The sequence below is a fragment of the Xiphophorus couchianus genome, chromosome 17, assembly GCF_001444195.1.
Source record: "Xiphophorus couchianus chromosome 17, X_couchianus-1.0, whole genome shotgun sequence".
In the NCBI taxonomy this organism is placed as follows: Eukaryota; Metazoa; Chordata; class Actinopteri; order Cyprinodontiformes; family Poeciliidae; genus Xiphophorus; species Xiphophorus couchianus.
Window position 1 is genome coordinate 17,954,266 of NC_040244.1, and position 19,567 is coordinate 17,973,832.

Sequence of the window (19,567 nt, forward strand, 5' to 3'; positions counted from 1 at the left end):
TTAAACAAACCATCATATTAAAATCCACATATTTAGGGAAGCAGATACAAACAGTAACAATAATTTTACAAACATGGTGTTGCTGCTAAAACAACTGAGCTATGAATGCATTTATTCAATCACAGAAGCTATATTGTTGCTCTGACGTAAGCTACATGCAGACTGTGTCAGCACAATGTTTTCATGTTTAATTAAATATACTCTAAATTGCCTCTAAATCAGATGAGTTCACAAATTTTTACTTTAAACTGCGACTTTTGTGCTTTTAGTTGCAATGTCATGTTTTTTATTATGTGTATAATAAAAATTCACAGGGACAGTATTATGTATTTTTCAGTCACACAGTGCCATTTTATAGCACAATCAAGTAACCTACAATTATTATAAAAATCCAATGTATATCAAATATAACTTAAAAGAAATTTGAATTTGCAATTTAACACCTTAAATTAAATTAATCCACAAATCAAATTTTTTGTTGATAAAATGTTGAAATAGATTATTTGTGGTTCTAACATTATGTTTCGGTGCAAATTCTGACATTTTTGTGCAATTTGTTTAATTTGGTGTTATTTTGCCTAAAACTGTATCAATACTATCCTTATTTGTTCAAACGATTCTTAAGCAGTTGACTTTTCCTATTGCAGCTGGACAGCTGTAGGTTTGCTGGTCCTGCCCTGGAGTGTGAAGATTTATTATTTACATGAACAAACTAGAATTTGTTGGTCAAATAAGATGGAGATGGAGTAGCAGGTGATGCTACTCCATCTCCAATGGCAACATTTGGAATGTGAACACAGAGTGGTATGGGTCTGCTCTGCTCTGACTGTGGTTGAAGGTTTGGTGTTGAGTTGATGACTGTCAGACTGAGGAAGGAGGAGAAGCTAATGGAGGCTAATGGAGAATAATGGCTGCTCTTGCTGCTCGCTCAGGACAGACAGGCTGCAGTAGAGCTGTACAGTGATACGCAATAAAAGTCTCCAACAACAAAGAAAGAGCAAGATAGCACTCGCTATTGTTTTGAAAAAAGTCACTACAGGAGTCTGAAAAATCAATAAATATAGCAACAAAGTGAAAGCAGTTCTTCTTTTGTCTTTAACACAGCCTCTCTTACCCTATCCGCTCATCCTCACATGCAGTGTATTTTGGCTCCGCCCACTTTTCTGGAATTATTCCAAATTTGTCAGGGGCAAGGTTTTGCTTTCAGACGGGTGTTAGTCACACTTTAAGAAGGTTCTGCTCTTTCAGACACTGCGCCTTCAGCCACATCATCACAAAAACATCTCTCCATTAAGCCTTTACCATTTTTACCAGCATGGAGTGAGAGGTAGCTTGTATGATAAGATCAGCAGATATGCAGTTCCACCAGGTGTTTTTCTATTTGCTGCTGGCACTAGTCTGAAGGAGCTAAGTGGGGGAGTTGTGGAAGAGTGCTGCTCTGTGAGGGAGAAGCTCAGCTTGGGGACTGCACCTTCGAGAAAGAGTTGTGTGAAAAGGCAGTGATTCAGTTGCCATGGAAAAGTCAAGGATTCCTTAAGAATGCATGAAGGAATCCAAGCAGATGTGTTCCAGATGTGTGTTTGATGAGGGAATAACATTATGACATAATACAAAGTCAAAACAAAAAGTGATTTTGCAAAATACTGCACCTTTATTTGCTTAATTTTTATCCTGTTCACACAGGACTGCATGAGTGACTCTGCTGTGCATGTGTGTCCTCTAAGTTTAATGATCTGTCACCAATAAAGTTAAGTCAACCACAGCTGATTTACGTGGGCCTTTTTGGAGGAGGAAATGATGCAAATTCTAGTCAACATGTAAACTTTATTCATATATTGCAATATAAAATGATCACTCATAGATATATAGCTAAAACCATCACATTAACATTGACTTTTGGTTGTGAGGTACTGTATACATGTAGCAAGGCTTTAAATTTATGTTCATTTCATATCAATTAAGGGTCCTGATCAAATCATTTTCAATGATCAACAAAGTGATCAGCGTTGACTCCTGGTACCTGTTGTTCTGTTGTGCAGCCTGATTTTATATCAGCCACACTTAATGAGCTGTCTAGCACATCTGAGCTTTAAAAATCATGGTCAGTTCTTCAGTACACAATTTGCTAAACTGTAGGTTGTGTACATTAGGTTGTTAATCTTATTATTAGTTTTTCTTTTTACAATTTTCAAAGACATTCACAGAAAGAGAATGTATCGAACGTTGTGGCTGCTTTTCTTACTCTGTTGCTGTGCTCAGATATTCCAGGACAGCGGTTAAGGGCCCTGCATGGTCAGACCACAGCCAAACAGTTGAGGTTTTGTAAACACCATTCCAGGTAAACAAGTCACACTCTGCTGTAAAATCCCCTCACACTGCAGTAAGATGTCATTTGTGGTTTACAACAGTACAGCAAACCCATTGATAATGGTAGAGAGGAACGACAACAGAGAGTTTACAAGCATGGAGGAGAAAATAAAACATATTCCTGAAATTCAGACCAATCACACAATAGTTTTGAATACAGACGGGGTGAAATGTTTGCCGGGGGTTGTGACAAAGAGGAGTGAATGACCTGAAGCTGAGAACAAAATGTTGGGATTTTCACCAGGCAACTGTGACAATGAGAACCTATTTTGGCACATCGGCTCAACCATGCTGGGCCCATAAGTGTAAAAGAGAGATTTGTGCAGAGAACTGAAAAATTTGTTATAAAATCTTTGTATAATTGTTGTCTGCATCTTGCTGACTGGATCTACAATTAAAGAGTACAATGATGAATCATTTCAAAACAGAGTAAACAAGTCAAAGTAAGCCTGTTAGCATAATAATGTTTATGACGACACATTGTCATTATGAATATCATAATCATCCAGTTTTTGGAGGATATTTGAAGGTTACTAAACCCTCTTATTGAGGTCTGGAGCCTGAATAAGTTCAAAGATGACAAATAGCAAACTAAAAATTGAATTCTGGTCTGGTTTGACTTCACATAAATATCTTAAATCAAAATCACATATTAAAAACGAGAACACAGATCAGCATACTTCTGGATCATCAGACAGCAAAGGAAGATAGATGAAAAGCATACGACAGTTGCTTCTACCTTTTATAAATGAACAAGCACGTTGACATGGTTACATAATCCAGCTAAGATGAAATTACACTATATTATAATCAACATAATGTGCTGACCACACAGAGAAACAGCTTACAGATCAGTTAACTATTCTTGTTGGTTGTGACTAAATTTGAGTTCAAGACCATGGGTGGAAATCCAGCAGTGACACAATTTATGTAAAAGTTCTGAAAAAACAGACCAGTCATACCTTCCGTTGCTCGATGAAAGTCCTCACTGAGTGTACCGGTTACATCTGTCCAGAAGGTGTAGAGGATATCTGGCTGACCATCCTGCTATCAGACAAAATAAGTGAGACCCTGATATCTCCTCTTTTTTTTCTTGAACAAAACATAGGGAGGAGAGAGAGAGGGGAGGCATGCAGCGAATGACCCGAGACCTGTGTTGTGATCCATTTTTACTCACAAACTGATCAGATTTAATTCCTAAGCATTCCTTGTGCTGGAGACATCACTGCTGGAGCCATCACTGCCAAAACTCCCCCCTGCAATAAAACTCATTGCTGTTCAGATAAGAACTGATCCCCACTACAGAAGCAAGACCTCAATCCCAAAGTCTTGTTGGAGTCAACCTCCAAGAGACAAGAGCTCTGAACCTTTTTCTTCTATCCTGCTGCCCAGGAAGACGATTTATTTCAAAACCTTCAAAGTGTTCACTGGAGAACTTCTAGGCAGCAGTCTGCGTACATCACGTTTCTGCGTTCCCATAGAGACGTCAAAGTCTCTTGATGCGTCTGCCTGCATAGGCCTGCTGTGGCAACCTCTCCATTCCTGAACACGAAAGGTACTTTCTTTGGTTTAGTCAACCCAAAGTACCAGAGGTTCTGCTAAGAAACTCCAGCAGTTTATGTCTGCTGCCTGGAGAGAGTTTTTCTGTTCCATCAATTTTTGGATCTTTGGACATTGCTTTATCCAAACTGACGATCGGCTCAGAGTGAGACTGTTCCATTTTCTCCCTCTTGTTCCCATTTCTCTTCCTTTTTTGATTTCCTAATTCATATCTACTGTGCAGTCGTACAAAGCCTAAGACCACATTTTCTTTGTGCATGCTGAGTTAGCCCTCAACATGCAGAGTTTTATGACCTATTGTTGAAAGACGGTGGGCCAGTCTGAGTCTGGACAGTGACTTAACCTCCTGCCCTTTTTGTTTGGGTCTTAGAGGGGTTACTCTGTCCTACAAGACTGTTGTGCTGCATTTATGATTCTATAAATCTGATTTTTCCTTTATTTATTTTTGTTTAATTAGTTAGGTAGTTTAGAAGTTGTTTTTCAATATTCTATTTCACTTTGTCATAGTTTCTTTATTAATCTGATTTGATTCTCATTTTAATATTCAACTTTGCCATATAAGTAGCCTGGTTTATATGCATACCAGTAGTTGAAGTAAGAAGTTATTCAATAATAATTCAGCTGTAAAGTTGGGCTATAAATTCTCAAACTTGATTAGAAATAAATGTGTCAGTGATCATTTACTGTTGTGTGAAGAGATTCTTCTTTAGGTCTGATTTCATTCCAAGATAGACTCTCTTTCTCTCTCACTGACTGATATAAGTAATTCAAACATGTCTTAATTAACATGCACACCCAAATATGTTAACCTATAAATAATTTCTTGATTAATCATTAGATGTTTCTAATGTGTTGCCAATCAAGTGTGATCTGTAATGTTATCCGGTTCATTAGCCAGGATTTTTATGGGAAAAAAAAATGTTTTTTTTGTCAAGTCAATCTTTTTCAGCTTCTCAGCTGGAGACGTAAAAGACCAAGTGGAAAACAAGAATGAGACATGGACTCCTTCAGTGTTTTCTGAACAACAAAAGAGAGTGGGAGCTGCAGCTCATTTGCAGCTCAGTCTGGATTTGACACATGGCTTGTGAGTTTCAGGCAAGGGATTAAAACATGTTTGCAATAAATACTGTTGAACAATTTCTGCAAGCTGCTGTGAGCCGACATGTTTACACCTTAGTGGAAAAAAACACACAGGCTCATGTAAAGGACAGGGAAAATGGCGGTGCAGCTGCACTGCTGTGGAGCCTTGCATTTACACATGTCATTAGGTCTCAAATCACACCTCCATCTATGGGTAATTGGTGAGAGCTTTGTTGCCATGGTAACAGTCTCCCAGTCTGATTTCTACTACTAGGTTTTGTAGAAAGGGAAAAGGGAAACGCTGATGATGACCACAGAGAGACTGCTATGGTTACTACTGAAACTATTAGAACTGTAACTGAAAAAGGTGACATTTCTCTCCTTTTCTTTACAACTATCATTCTTTCCTAATCAACAGTTCATGTTCAGCATATTAAAACATAATTTTTTGTAACCTCAAAACCTTTAGTGCTCCTTTGTTGGTATACTGATAGAAGGGACGTTTTTTGCAACATGTCTTGTTTGGTTTGCAATTTTGTGAGATAAATGACACAGTCAAAGAGATCTCTTTTGTAGTTTCTCTTTTGTGATTTTTATCTAAAAATTGATAAAAATCAACTTATATTAGACTTTTTGGTAAGTACGTACTGTATAATGAAGACATGACTACAGTAATAACCAAGTATTTGTGCGTAAGCTTGTGTCATTGAGAAATTCTCTCCCCTCGGTAATGATCAAGACAGATGGTTGAGCTGACTTCTGCTGGATATTTTATTCTATTATTTTCAGTGACTGCAATAAGTATATCTTTCACAAATTCTGTCTATTGTTCTTTTTCAGATCATCAAACAACTGCTTGTGAAAATCAGACAAACATAACCTGATTGGATCAGATTGGTTGTCCCTCCCTAGCCAGGAATAATTGCCCTCAAGTTTGCAATAACTGGTACACAGTTCATTACATCACTGTGAAGGAATTTTTGGCAAATTTGTTTTGCATAATTGTTGTAATTGAACACCATTGGAGGGATTTTCAGCATATTTGGCTTTTAAAGGTACCCTTAAGGTTTTTTCCTTAAGGGTACCTGTTGTTGAATCATGAACTTTGACCTTAGCCGAGCCAAATAAGATCGGCAGAAGTTTAGATGTTCTGGAAACTGGGGGACATGAGTCTCTCACACAACATCTGCTGCTGGATCATGGTCTTCCTGACAGAGGGTGAGAGTAGGATCCCACCTGTCCTCAGCACCGGTTCTCCACAAAGCTGTGTGCTAAGCCCCCTATTCTACAGCCTCTACACCCATGACTGTAGCCCCACCCATCCAAATAAATCATAAAGTTTGCTGATGATACCATGGTGGTGGGGCACATCTCTGGAGGAGATGAGATCGCATACAGAATGGAGATGGAACAATTGTCGACCAGACATTCAGCACATCATTATAAATAGGGAGAGGGTGGAGATGGTGCCAAAATTCAGGTTCCTTGGCACCTAGATCAGCGAAGACCTGACCTGAAAAGCTAACTCCTCTTCAGTCCTGAAGAAGACCGTACTTCCTGAGGATTCTCGGAAAACTGAGCTCTTGGTGTCCTATCCCTGCTCTGTGGAGTTGGTGTTGAGTCATGGTATCTCACTTTGGTTTTCCAGCAGCTCCGGAGGGTCATACACACTGCCCAGAGACTGATTGGCTGCCCTCTTTCATCTCTGGAGGAGATGCACAGGACCTGCTGCCTCCAGAGAGCCCGCAGCATCATCAAGGACCCCTCACACCCTAGCCACCACCTCTACAAACTCCTGCCCTCAGGGAGGTGTTTCAGGGTAATAAAGTCAAGGACAAACAAATTAAAAACAGTTTCTACCCAAGAGCTGTTGTTGCTCTGAACACAGCAAATCCATCTAAAACCTCATCTTCATTGATTTATTTATTCTTAACATCCCAGTTTTTTGTGTTCCTTCCAAAGTTGTTGTTTTTTAAATTTTTGTTGTGCTTTATCCGTGCATATTGACATTATAAGGAATTCTAACTCTGCTTCTTCTCTAAACTCCTCTAAAATAAATGATCAATTACTTGGAGAAATTTTGGTAGGCCAATCACTCGTGAGAATGTTCTCACTGTTCCATGTGTGGATAATGATTCTCATTGTGGTTCTATGGATTCCCAAAGCCTTAGAAATTGTAACCCTTTACAGATTGTCAGTGATATTGTTTCTAATCTATTATGAATTTCTTTACATTGTGACATGAGGTGTTACTATATGAGACTCCAAAGAGCTTTACTCTATCAATCTGTCATTCTTCCATTAATACAGTTATTCAAACGCTGATGCTGGTAAGCCGCACTGTAGCCACAGCTGACCTGGGGCAGTCTGACACCACCAGGCCCTCTGACCACCAGCAGCAGGCCAGGGAGGGATGTAGAGCATCTTGCCAAAGGACAAAATGACTGATACAGACAGAGCTGTGTTGTGAACTGGCAACCCACCAATGACATGGTGAACTCCTACCTCCTGAGCAACTGCTGCCATAAGCAGGCTTGCTCAGCACATTAGTTTCACAAAGTGGAGTGAGTTTGTCACTGAACTGGAAAAGTAACTTCATTTAATGATATTTTCGAATTTAGTGATGCACTCATTGACAAAATAGTAAAAATATAAATTCCAACAATACAGACTGTTTTAGGAGTTAAGTTGTTATAATATTTTCCCAAAGGGCCAGATTGGTGTGCATAACTTTTCTAGCTCAAACTTGTTATACTGACTTGATATTAATAGCATTAAGCTTGAAAGACCATCTGATCACACCTGTTCTAAAAAGATTTTAAGGCAATAATTATTCCTTAAAAATAAATAAAAAATAGTTATAGCAATGCAGGTATTTGTAGTGTAACTGTGTAACATCAGAGTGATTTAGATTTTTGTTTACCAAAAAGAAAAACTGGTAATCAGAAGACATGCGGATGGATGGGGGCGGGCGGACGGACGGACAGCATATTGCAAGAAGAGGGAGGAGGTCTGACTGTACGCTAACCCCCCCCCCAGATATGCTATTTTATTTATATAATTATAAGTAATTTCCACTATAAGATTCCTCTGATAATGATCAGAGGAATCTGATCCTCTGACTGTATGTTGAAGCACTGAGGAGTTACAATCATTTGAAGTTTGTATATCAGATGTTGTCCAAGTGTGCCATTTGGAGGCACCAAATGGAGACTCCAAATGGCACACTTTGGAGTGCCATTTGGACTCCAAAGTGTGCAATGTTTATTTTTGTACATCCTCAAAAATAAACATGTCCAAATTGACATTTCTTTTTGTGCTATCTTGATCAGTCTTGAAATCCATGAGCAGAATACTTTATTCTACAGATTTATTGTATTTCCCAGTCCATACATTCAACATTCAATGTGTATTTACAAGAAATAAAAATAAAAATTCTGGGTGAGGCAACATTTTTCAATTTCTTTTGTGTTACAAACGTAAGAGCTACAAACTACTTATAGTTACAGTATTTTTGACTGCAAAAATAGAACATTTTGCTTGTCATCTTCATAAAGAGATCAAGCTTTTGCATGTACTCCAAATTGTTCAAGAATAGCAGCTGATTTAATTTGGGTATACCTTTTCAGGCATTAAAAATGGTATTTCAGGCATTTTTAACCCCTTAACCCTCACAGGGGGCGAGGGTTAAGGGGTTAAAGAACTATGAGATCACATCTACTGTGAATTATAGAAGTTTGAATAAGTTGAGCAGAATTGATATTCCCTTAAGGTCCAAACATTAAGCAGACATATAGATCGAAACCATAAGCAAAACACTTAAGCCCACTTACCTTGATGATCTCATCAATAAAGCACACATGGCTGACAGGGTCTCTTTTCTTCATCAGTACTTTCTGTAGGTGCTGCACCTGTAGGATTTTTAACATACGTCAGTCATGACACAAATTATGCTGAAATTCCCATCACTATACAGTGATGGGAATTTCAGCTCTTTTCAGAGAGCTGGCTTTTGTGGCTTGGCTCCCAAAAAAGCCATCTCTTTTGGTTCCCAAATGGCTCTTAATTTAAGATCATCTGCAGCCCCATATATAAACATAACTAGACAAATAGATTTTTTTTGATAAATCTTTTTGCATTCAATGTTCCCTATAAGATAAGTCTTGTACTTGCTTAATTTTATGTATTTGTTCTGTTATGAAAGCAGACATTCTTACTTTTGTGTAATATTTTAATCAAACTTTTAATTTTTAACAAAAACAAACTAACAAAATACTGCAAACAAATTTACTGAACAGATTCATAGTAATAATTTATTATTCTATAATATCTTTAGTTTTCAGCCAGATCCTGCTTCTCTTCTACAGGTGTCGCTTATATTTATGGGTTTTGCGGCACACTCTCCTCCTCACCACTGTCTTGACTGAGGGGACGGACTCACCTGACTGTCATGTCTGTCCCCCCACCCACTGTTTTAACATAATGGTATGATCCCATATTCTCACACATGAATGGCCACAAGGCTGCCGTACTAAATCAAAGCAAAGTTCCGCCATGAGCAAAGTGGACTCTGCTCAGTGGAGCCACTGAAAGAGTGAGAGCTGAGCAGTGAAAGGGAAAAAAGTGGGGAAATCTCTCTCTCTCTCTCTCTTTCTCTCACTCCTGCTGCTGTTTTTGTATCTCCTACCTTATAATGAAAAATGGCTCTCAGTGAGGAGCCGGCTCCTGTCATTCACTTCAAAGAGCCGAAACGTTTGCAACCGACCATTCAGCATGATGAGTCGTTTTTTAGGATTGATCTAATAAAGTGAATGTGGAGCCAGTTTGGGTGTGTGTGTTAGGGGTTGAACCAATTAGTCGACTAGTCGACTCTAGGACGTCTCGCGAGTTTTTACATTTGATGTCGACTAGTCGCAGTCATGTGATTGCCGGTGGTGACAGCCTGTGCTGATCTGACAGCACAGTATACGTCACAAGACACAAGAAAAATAAGTTAATACATTAGTTTAAATGATATGTAGATGGATGCATATTTGTGGTTTTACAGTGTTTTTAAAAGGAGATGGAGTTGCAGCTGCAGTCCACTACAAAACACGAGCCGTCTAAAACTCGCCCCCTTCCCGCTAAGGATGTCACTTAGCCGGCTAGCGAGTGTCTTTGTCACGACGATCTAACTAATACATTACACACACAGCACCACTGCTGCCGAAGAAATCCTTGATTTTTTTTCGCTACCGCAGATCCCCACCATGGCGAACCCGCTGCAGTGGTGGGCCAGCAACCAGGGCAGATTTCCCCGTCTGGCAAACCTCAGCAGAAAATATTTAGCTGTTCCGGCAACCAGCACTCCCAGCGAGAGGATTTTCTCTCTCGCTGGGAATACCATTACGAGAAAGCGGGCAAGCCTTCATCCGGCTCATGTTGATGCCCTTGTTTTCCTACATGTCAACCAAGAAAAAACCCCAACAACTCTTAGCGAAGAGAATATTGACAGCGAATTAACTTTATTTACCCACCCCCCCCCCCCTCCGGCCCCCGTGCCACCTCTTTTTATTGTTTTTACATGCCATCTAAAAGATGTGCGTTTCCTTTTGAATGTTGGTTTCCCAGCAACTTATTATTCATCATAAACTATCCCGATGTTTTGTTGTTTCACTTGTTGCTGTTCTGTGTAAATGCCGTATTTTTCCGTGAAAACGGGTAATAAAGCCTGTACGTTACTCCAAAGCTTTGCGTCTTGCGTTGCTATGACGTCACAACGACTAGTCAACTCGACATCGACTCGACTTTTATCATGTTGACGTTGACTAGAAAATATCTTAAATCGTTCAATCTGCTGAGTCAGCAGAGCTTCCTGCCGCGCATCGGGCGGAGGAGAAGCAGGTGATTTTGTTGAATTCAGCTGTAACCAAACGGGATCCGTTCATAACAAGTTTGGCTTGTGATGTTCCAAAAGCACCATGTAGTCAGTGTGATAATTTGACTCCTATAGTAACTATCCAGAGATCATCAGCATCAGGCAGTGTTTAGAAAAAAAAAAGTCAGACCCGACTTTGTGCAACAAACTTTTCCCCGCTGCTCACGAAGAATCTCCATAATAGACTTAGTAAAAGCAGGAGAAGGGGAGAGTGTGTGTGTGTGTGCCGTGAAAATAGCTAATAAAGCCTCCAAGTAGTTGTGAAGGGTTTTTGCGCTTACGTCACTATGACGTCACCGCGACTAGTCGACATCGACTCGACTATTATCATGATGTAGTCGACCTTAAAAAATATGTAGTCGTTCAACCCCTAGTGTGTGTACCTGTCTGCATGCAGCACATATCTGGTCCATCAGTTTCTCCAGGTTGGTCCATAGAGCAGCACGGAATGCTGCCGTGTTGCCTGGTGTAGGCATCACTGCTCTCCCAGGAGCTCCTGGAAGGAGGACAAGCAGCGTTTCTGTTTTTAAAATCATTCAGATCAGAGTCAAAATTCCCTTATACATAGCCCAAAACATGCTTGAAATGTCAGTTTTACTTTGCACATGTCCTGAAATCCTAATAAGCACACTGAGGTAATGGTGATGAGACAAGTGTGAACTAGTTTTGGCTAAATGAAAACCTTTAAAATAAAAGAACAAGAATTTAGAAAAATCATTTGGGTGTTGAAACACCTGTGAAGTAGTTTTCCACAGAAGAGCAAAGATAAGATACTGTTGTTGCCATGGACTATTTTTGAACACTTAGCTCAGTATTTGTGGCAGCAGGGTAGTCTATCTAGGCCTGGGATTGATCCAACTTCTACTTGTATGTAGGATGCTCTCTATGCAGCTTTAGCTCTGATTCATTGTATAAGGTTAGTTTCTGACAGGATTAGAAAAATTATTTTACTATTCATTAACTTAAATATCAACAAAGACTTTTATCATGCATTTTATCATGTCTGACTACACATTTGAAAAACTAGAACAGTAGTGGATATCACATTAGTGTGAAGATCACATTTTTCCCTGGATTCAACAAACTATTCTCTATGGCCATGGTATAATATTTTATTTGGGATCCAGCCAACTTATGAACTGGGCCGACCCAGAAAGTGCCATTGTCTTTTATCTTTCTGAAATTTAACTGTGCTTAAGTCCAACTTCTATAGTAATTGAACCAGTTATTGGTTGATTCTTACCTCTGGGGTTAGTTGGTTGTGTCAAACCCTTGATGTCAAGGGCTTTCGAGACATTATCCTTTATGGTGGTCTGATAACCCCCTACCACAGAGGTGATAGTCTCTCTTAAACTGCCCAAGTTATAAAAAACTTGCAAAGCTGTTCCAACCTGGGTTGGGTTCTGAGCAAAGAGAAAAAAGAGGAAAAACATTAAGGAATAAAATGTAAACTGTGAGAAAATGCTCATGTAATTTTGATGTTCTTCATTCATTGGCCTAACTCCCATTCCTCCCCCAATCAAACACGTATGGGACCAGTTAAAGCACTAATTCTGATCTACAGTAGTGCAAACCTGGCAGGTTTTTAGTACCTACAGAACAGCTGTGGAACAAACTGCTGCAGAACAGGATATGACTGTTGTATGACTGTTCTGCACCAAACCAACTATACCAAGGCCTGAAGTGGAATGGAAGGATGAAAATACAAATAATTCTTTGCTTTTTATTACTATACGGAGCATTAAAATGATAATGTTTCAAAGTATGAATAATATTTCAGATAAGAAACTGGTTACAAATTCCTGTGGTGACTGAAAGTAATAAGGTATACAAGGTTAGCGCTGCTATATACAACGCTTCTTATTATCACTGAACTCTGACAAATAGTCTGGTATCCTTTTGTTAGGGTTAGGGGTTAGGTAACTTCTGGAAGGTAACTTCAGTCTAAACACTATGAAGCTTAAGAATAAAATTGCCCCTATAAAAACCAAAGTTCTGCCTGCATGAAAAAAATCACTAAGGATCACTAAGAATAAAGAAGGTATGGAATGTTGGCGCTCTGGAAGCTAAATCTGGAATGCAAGAGTTTTAGAAGAATTGTCCCCAATCCTGTGGGTGTGAATTAACATTACTTTGCAATAATAATAATAAAAAAACGCTGTGTAAATTTTGTCACCTTCTCGCTTGCTACCCCCACCTGCTCTCTGTGAGCCTCATAAACATCCTGTTGAAGTATAATGGCAAGGTGATGATATAAAGAACATATATATATATGTATATATATATATATATATATATATATATATATATATATATATATATATATATATATATATACTGTATATACACTGCCTGGCCAAAAAAAAAGTCGCCACCTGGATTTAACTAAGCAAATAGGTACAAGCCTCCTATTGGATAAGTACTGCATAGGCGATTATCTTTCAGCTGGCAACAAGTTATTTAACCCCAGCTGATGCAATGAGTAACTCCTCATTTCTTAAACAACCATGGACTTCCGGCTGAATGGCGGTGGAGTAAGTCGTGTCTTGGCGTGCTCCTGCGGGTTAGCTGTTTTTTTTTTTTTTCGGTTATTACCTGACACATTTTCTCGACTTCGACTTCAAACGATAACTAATCAATACATTGAACACTATCCTTTTTTTTGGACACTAAAATGCCACCAAAGCCGGTTAAAGGAGGAAATTCGATTCAGTCCCACTTGCGGCCTGCTCCTCGTGGTGAGTCCTCGGCCTGTGCTGAGTCAACTCCTGTGTCGGAGGCGGCGGCCCGAGCCGCTGCAATTAGCAATGCCAGCAGTCTTAAACAGGAGCTGCTTGCGGCTCTCCGGGATGACTTTACTGCTATACTTAAGGCAGAGTTTCATGCTGTTCTTGGTGAAAGTCTTTCTTCGATTAAGTCCGAGCTGCTGTCCTTCAAGAAGGAATTGTCCTCTGGCCTCACTGCGGTGCAGGAGAGTTTTACGGGGCTAAACGTAACGGTTGCTGAGATGGAGAAATCCCTATCCACCTGCACTGATGACATCGTTGGCCTCCGGAAGACAGTGGACAGCCTTACTAAAACTGTGGCACAGTTGGAGGACAAATGTGATGACTTGGAATCCCGGTCCCGGCGTCAGAACATCCGCATCATTGGTGTCCCGGAGGACGACCCTTTATCGGCTTCGACGGCTGCGGTCTCTCGGTTGCTAAGCCTTCGGTTTCGCGGAGGAACCGTTGCTCGACCGCGCTCACCGTATCCCGATCCCGAAACCCAAGGCAGGTGAGCGCCCTCTCCCCATCGTAGCTAAGCTACATTACTACTCCGACTGTGTGAAAATCCTGTCGAAGGCAAGGGAGCTGCAGCGGATTAAGATGAACGGTACGACCATCTTCGTTTTCCCCGATTATACTGCTAGGACGGCCCGAGCACGGGCTGCCTTTACAGATTGCCGTCGCCGACTCCGTGGCATTGAGGGGGTCCGGTTCGGCTTGCTCCATCCGGCCCGGTTGCGGATTACCCATGGTGGAACTACGCGAGTTTTCACCTCTCCGGAGGAGGCTAATATCTACATCGAGTCCATTATCAAGTGAGAGCTATAATCACAAGGATTTGTTTCACATTCTGGGGACTTTGTTTTGTTTGGTTAAGTAATATTTTCACATTAAGGAGAAATGGGAAGAAAGGAAAAAAGAAAAAACGGACTGTTTCGAAATAGTCGGGGCTTACTTGTGTAATTCAAATGATGGATGTTTTCTGCAGGTGTTGTTGATTTCCTAGAATAGTGCCTATTGTATATTTTAATTTTCTCTCTATTCTGCTGATTCTGCAGGAGTCGCCTAGTATTAAAGGGAGCTTTTTTGTTGTGCTGTTTGGCTGTAAGGATAAGTTTAAAGTGGCTCCTGTTGGAGTCTGCACGGTCCCTTCATTTGGGGAAGGGCAGAGTGCAAGCAAGGGGGGGGGGGGGATGTTTGTATATGTTTTCTTTTGTTTTTTTGTGATTTTTTTTTTTTTTTTGTCCCTTCTTGGGGATGGAGGGGGTGGCAATATCTTTCAACTTCTGTTCTAAACAACTGGTCACATGTCTGTTGATTTGAAAGTGTCTGTTAGATTCCTAAGTTGGAATGTTAAAGGTCTTAATAGTCCAGTGAAGAGATCTAAAATAAACTCTCATCTGAAGCGCCTAAACCCTGATATAGTATTTCTACAGGAAACACATCTGCAGAATGCAAATTGGTCCAGGCTCAAATATTCATGGGTTGGAGAGATTTACCACTCGGGCTTCAACTCGAAAGCTAGAGGAGTAGCCATATTATTTAATAAGAAGGTTCATTTCACAGCATCAAAAATAATGCGAGACACAAATGGCAGATTTCTTATAATTGCAGGTAGTCTGTTCCATACCCCTGTCTTATTAGTGAACATTTATGCACCAAATTTTGATAATCCTGATTTTATAAATAATCTATTTAGCACACTTCCTTTTCTTGACACTCATTTGTTGATTCTAGCGGGGAACTTGAACTGTGTAATGAACCCAGCATTAGATCGCTCCTCATCTCGGGCCTCTACACAGTCAAATATGTCTAAATCAATTTCGGACTTTATGACCCAAAATGGGTATGTAGATCCATGGAGGGCATGTAATCCGCTAACTAAGACGTATTCTTTTTTCTCTCAGGTACACCAGTCCTATTCCCGTATAGATTATTTTTTTATTGATGGCTCTTTAATGCATAGAGTCACATCTTCTGAATACTATCCGATTATTATTTCTGATCATTCCCCTTTAAGCCTTGATATAAACTTCATGAATAAACCCCGTTCTTGCCCTTGTTGGAGATTTAATAGTCTCCTGTTATCAGATGAAGCATTCAATAAATTTATCCTATCAACAATTGATGATTTCCTTACGTTTAACAAGAGTGACACAGTGTCTTTCTCATTATTATGGGAAACATTAAAAGCCTATCTTCGGGGTCAGATTATTTCTTTTTCAGCTAATGCTAATAAAAATATCCGTACTAAAATATCAGAAATATCAACAAAAATTCAGGAAATCGACAGGCAAAATGCCACTAATCCGTTATTCGCTTTACTGAAGCAACGACTGGATCTTCAAACTGAACTTGATCTCCTAACAACTTCTGATTCTCTTGATTCGATCTCGAGCCTCTTATTATGAGCATGGAGAAAAACCAAGTAGGCTCCTGGCACACCAACTGAAGCTAGCTCTCGCACAATATCACAAGTCAAGGATCAGTTAGGCAATCTCGTTTCCGATCCTGTTTCTATCAGTGACATTTTTAAGAACTTTTATTGTAATCTGTATAAATCTGAAATGCAATCGGGCTCAGATGAGTTATTTGCCTTTCTTCAGAATATTGACGTCCCTAGGTTAAATAAATTGGTTTCTGATCAACTTGATGCTCCCATTAAATTGGAAGAAATTTTTACATCAATCAATAATATGCAGAGTGGTAAGGCCCCCGGCTCGGACGGTTTTCCTGCCGAATTTTTAAAGAAATTTAAAGACAAGATGGCCCCTCTTCTTCTCGAGGTCTATAATGAGTCCCTGGGGCGTGGCCTGTTGCCCCCCACGTTGGCTCAGGCTTCAATTTCTCTCCTGTTGAAGAGGGGTAAAGATCCTACTGCTTGCGAGTCTTATAGGCCCCTGTCGCTCTTGAATGTGGATTTTAAAATTTTAGCTAAAATACTCGCAACTCGGCTTGAGATGGTGCTTCCTCAGATTATTTCGCATGAACAGAATGGATTCATCAAAGGTTGTCATTTGTTCTTTAATATTCGTACACTATTGAATGCAATTTTTTCAGCTCATTCCCCCACGTCTCCGGAGGTGATCATTTCTCTTGAAGCCGAGAAAGCCTTTGATCGAGTAGAATGGGAGTACCTCTTTGCCGTTCTCAATAGGTTTGGTTTTGGGGGGAGGTTTTTGGCCTGGATCAAGCTACTTTATTCATCTCCTCAGGCTTGTATTGTCACCAACTCCGTCCAATCTGATTATTTTCCATTGGGACGCGGTACGAGACAGGGTTGTCCTCTTTCTCCTCTCTTGTTTGCGTTAGCCATTGAACCTCTTTCTGCTGCGCTAAGATCCCTCTCTTCTTTTCATGGAATTATCCGCTCTGGTGTTGAACTTAAACTGTCTTTATATGCAGACGACCTTCTCTTGTATGTTTCGGATCCTTTACATAGTCTTCCTCCAATTTTGGATATTCTTGAAAAATTTGGATCTTTCTCCGGCTACAAAATTAACTTGCTTAAAAGTGAATGCTACCCAGTAAACTCATTGGCATTGGAACTTGGGCTTCCTGACATTCCTTTTAGACTCAGCCCCTCAGGGTTTAGGTACTTGGGAATTAATATTACACGTACTCTGCCCTCAATGTTTTCTCAGAATTTTGCCCCCCCTAGTCTCTCAAATTGCATCAGATTTTCAGAGATGGAACTCTCTCCCTCTTTCACTAATTGGCAGGATTAATGTTATTAAAATGAATGTTCTACCGAGACTTCTTTTTTTATTTCAATGTATCCCTCTATTCTTGCATAGACAGTTCTTCAAGTCCCTCGATCAGATGGTTTCTTCATTTTTGTGGAACAATAAGGCCCCCAGATTGAGGCTTTCTCTATTGCAGCAGTTCACCACGAGTGGTGGTCTTTCCTTACCCAATTTTGCAATGCATTACTGGTCTTCACATATTCATAAATTGATTTATTGGCTAAATTCACCTAATCTGATCTGGTGTAAACTTGAAATTCAATCGATTTCTACATCTTTTTCACCTGCCTCAATTATCTATTCATCACTACCAATTAAACTATCCTCTGTTATTACAAATCCTATAGTGCTCTCTACACTTAAGATCTGGTCACAATTTAGGTCCCATTTTAAATTTATGTCTCCCTCTATTAAAATGCCGTTATTAAAAAATCCTTTATTTTCTCCTGCGACCACTAATGTTGGCTACAGAGTTTGGCATGAGAGAGGCATTTGTACAATGAGAGATCTCTACAAAGATGGTCTATTTCTTAGTTTTTCGGAGTTGTCCTCGAAATTTAACCTACCTACTTCTCATCTGTTTCTCTATTTCCAAATTAGACATTGTGTTTCTTCGTTGTTCCCTAATTTTCTAACTCTTCCTGTTGATCCACCATGGGTCGACCTTCTAGTTTTGACACCCAATCTGAAATCACCCCTTTCCAATATATATGGAAAGCTTATGGGAATTGAGCCCGATTCATCGGGTAAAACCAGAACTCTTTGGGAACGTGAATTGGGTGTAAAACTGTCTGATTCATGGTGGGATAAAGTTATTCTCAGTATACGTCAAAGCACACCATGTGCCAGATTACAGCTTGTACAGTTTAAAGTGATAAACAGAGTCCACTTCTCAAAATCCTGTCTATCTACAATTTTTCCTTCGATTTTGGACCAGTGTGACAGATGCCAGACCTCTCCCTGCAACTTAAGTCATATGTTTTTCTTTTGCCCGAACTTACAAAAATTTTGGAACTATGTCTTTTCCATACTCTCAGGGGTTTTTGGAATCCAGATCCGAAGCGATCCACTAATTGCCATTTTTGGAGTTCCAGGGACCTCACTTAATCTGTCGCCCCTGCAGGGGGAGGTCTTGGCTTTCTGTTCTCTCCTTGCCAGACGCTGCATTTTACTCTGCTGGAAATCTCCTATATCTCCATCTACTTCACAATGGCTTAATACTGTAAGATCATGCTTAAGGATAGAAAAGATTTTATTAACAGTGAAAGGTAGTTCAGCAAAATTTACTCACAAGTGGGCACCTTTTGTGACATACTTAAAATCTCTGCCTTTATAATGCATATCTTGATGTGACTGACCCATCATGTCATGGGACTAAAATTTACAGAAGAATTGAGTAAAGTGTTGTTGCCTTTTAGGCTCTCAATGCCGTCCAACCCCCTCATCCCCCCCACCCCCCCTTTTTATTTTTTATTTTATTTTATTTTTTTTATATTTTTTTTAATGTAATTTTACTTATTTGGTCTCGTTTTTGTTATGTCAGTACGGGGATTTGTGTTCATTGTGTGTTAAAAAAAAAAAAAAGAAAAAATCGGAGAAGTCATGTAAGCTTTGCAAAATGTATGTAATATCAATGTATGTATGTTCTCCTGATAAACAAATAAACAAAAAAAAAAAAAAAGAGGTGGTGTTCAGAAAGCCTGTGTCGTTCTGACTGTGGCCATCATCAGATTGTTAGGTCTGCTATCTCTCATCTTTCTTGTAATATTAATGTATGTATGTTCTCCTGATAAACAAATAAACAAAAAAAAAAACAACCATGGCAAAAGACACATCCTGTGGTCGTGGAAAAGACTGTTTAAGAAGGGTCAAATCATTGGCATGCATCAAGCAGAGAAAACATCTAAGGCAGGGGTGTCAAACTCCAGTCCTTAAGGGCCACTGTCCTGCAGTTTTTAGATGTGCCACAGATACAAAACACTGGAATGAAATGGCTTAATTACCTCCTCCTTGTGTAGATCAGTTCTCCAGAGCCTTAATGACCTAATTATTCTATTCAGGTGTGGTGCAGCAGAGGCACATCTAAAAGTTGCAGGGCAGTGGCCCTCCAGGACTGGAGTTTGACA

The 19,567-nt window shown here is 39.7% G+C and overlaps 1 protein-coding gene across 2 annotated transcripts in view; it reads right to left on the minus strand.

Annotated features, from left to right (window-relative positions):
- The window catches only part of cog5 (component of oligomeric golgi complex 5), an 83,685-nt gene that overhangs the window by 15,496 nt on the left and 48,622 nt on the right, over positions 1-19,567 (minus strand). The window contains exons 9-12 of one of the 2 annotated variants that reach the window (XM_028043544.1): positions 12,168-12,327; positions 11,308-11,420; positions 8,841-8,918; positions 3,330-3,411 (exon numbers count right to left, since the gene is read on the minus strand). In XM_028043544.1, coding sequence (XP_027899345.1) covers positions 3,330-3,411; positions 8,841-8,918; positions 11,308-11,420; positions 12,168-12,327 — 433 coding nt within the window. Of the gene's footprint in view, positions 1-3,329; positions 3,415-8,840; positions 8,919-11,307; positions 11,421-12,167; positions 12,328-19,567 lie in introns of both variants that reach the window. The other variant, XM_028043543.1, reaches the window with a different exon arrangement.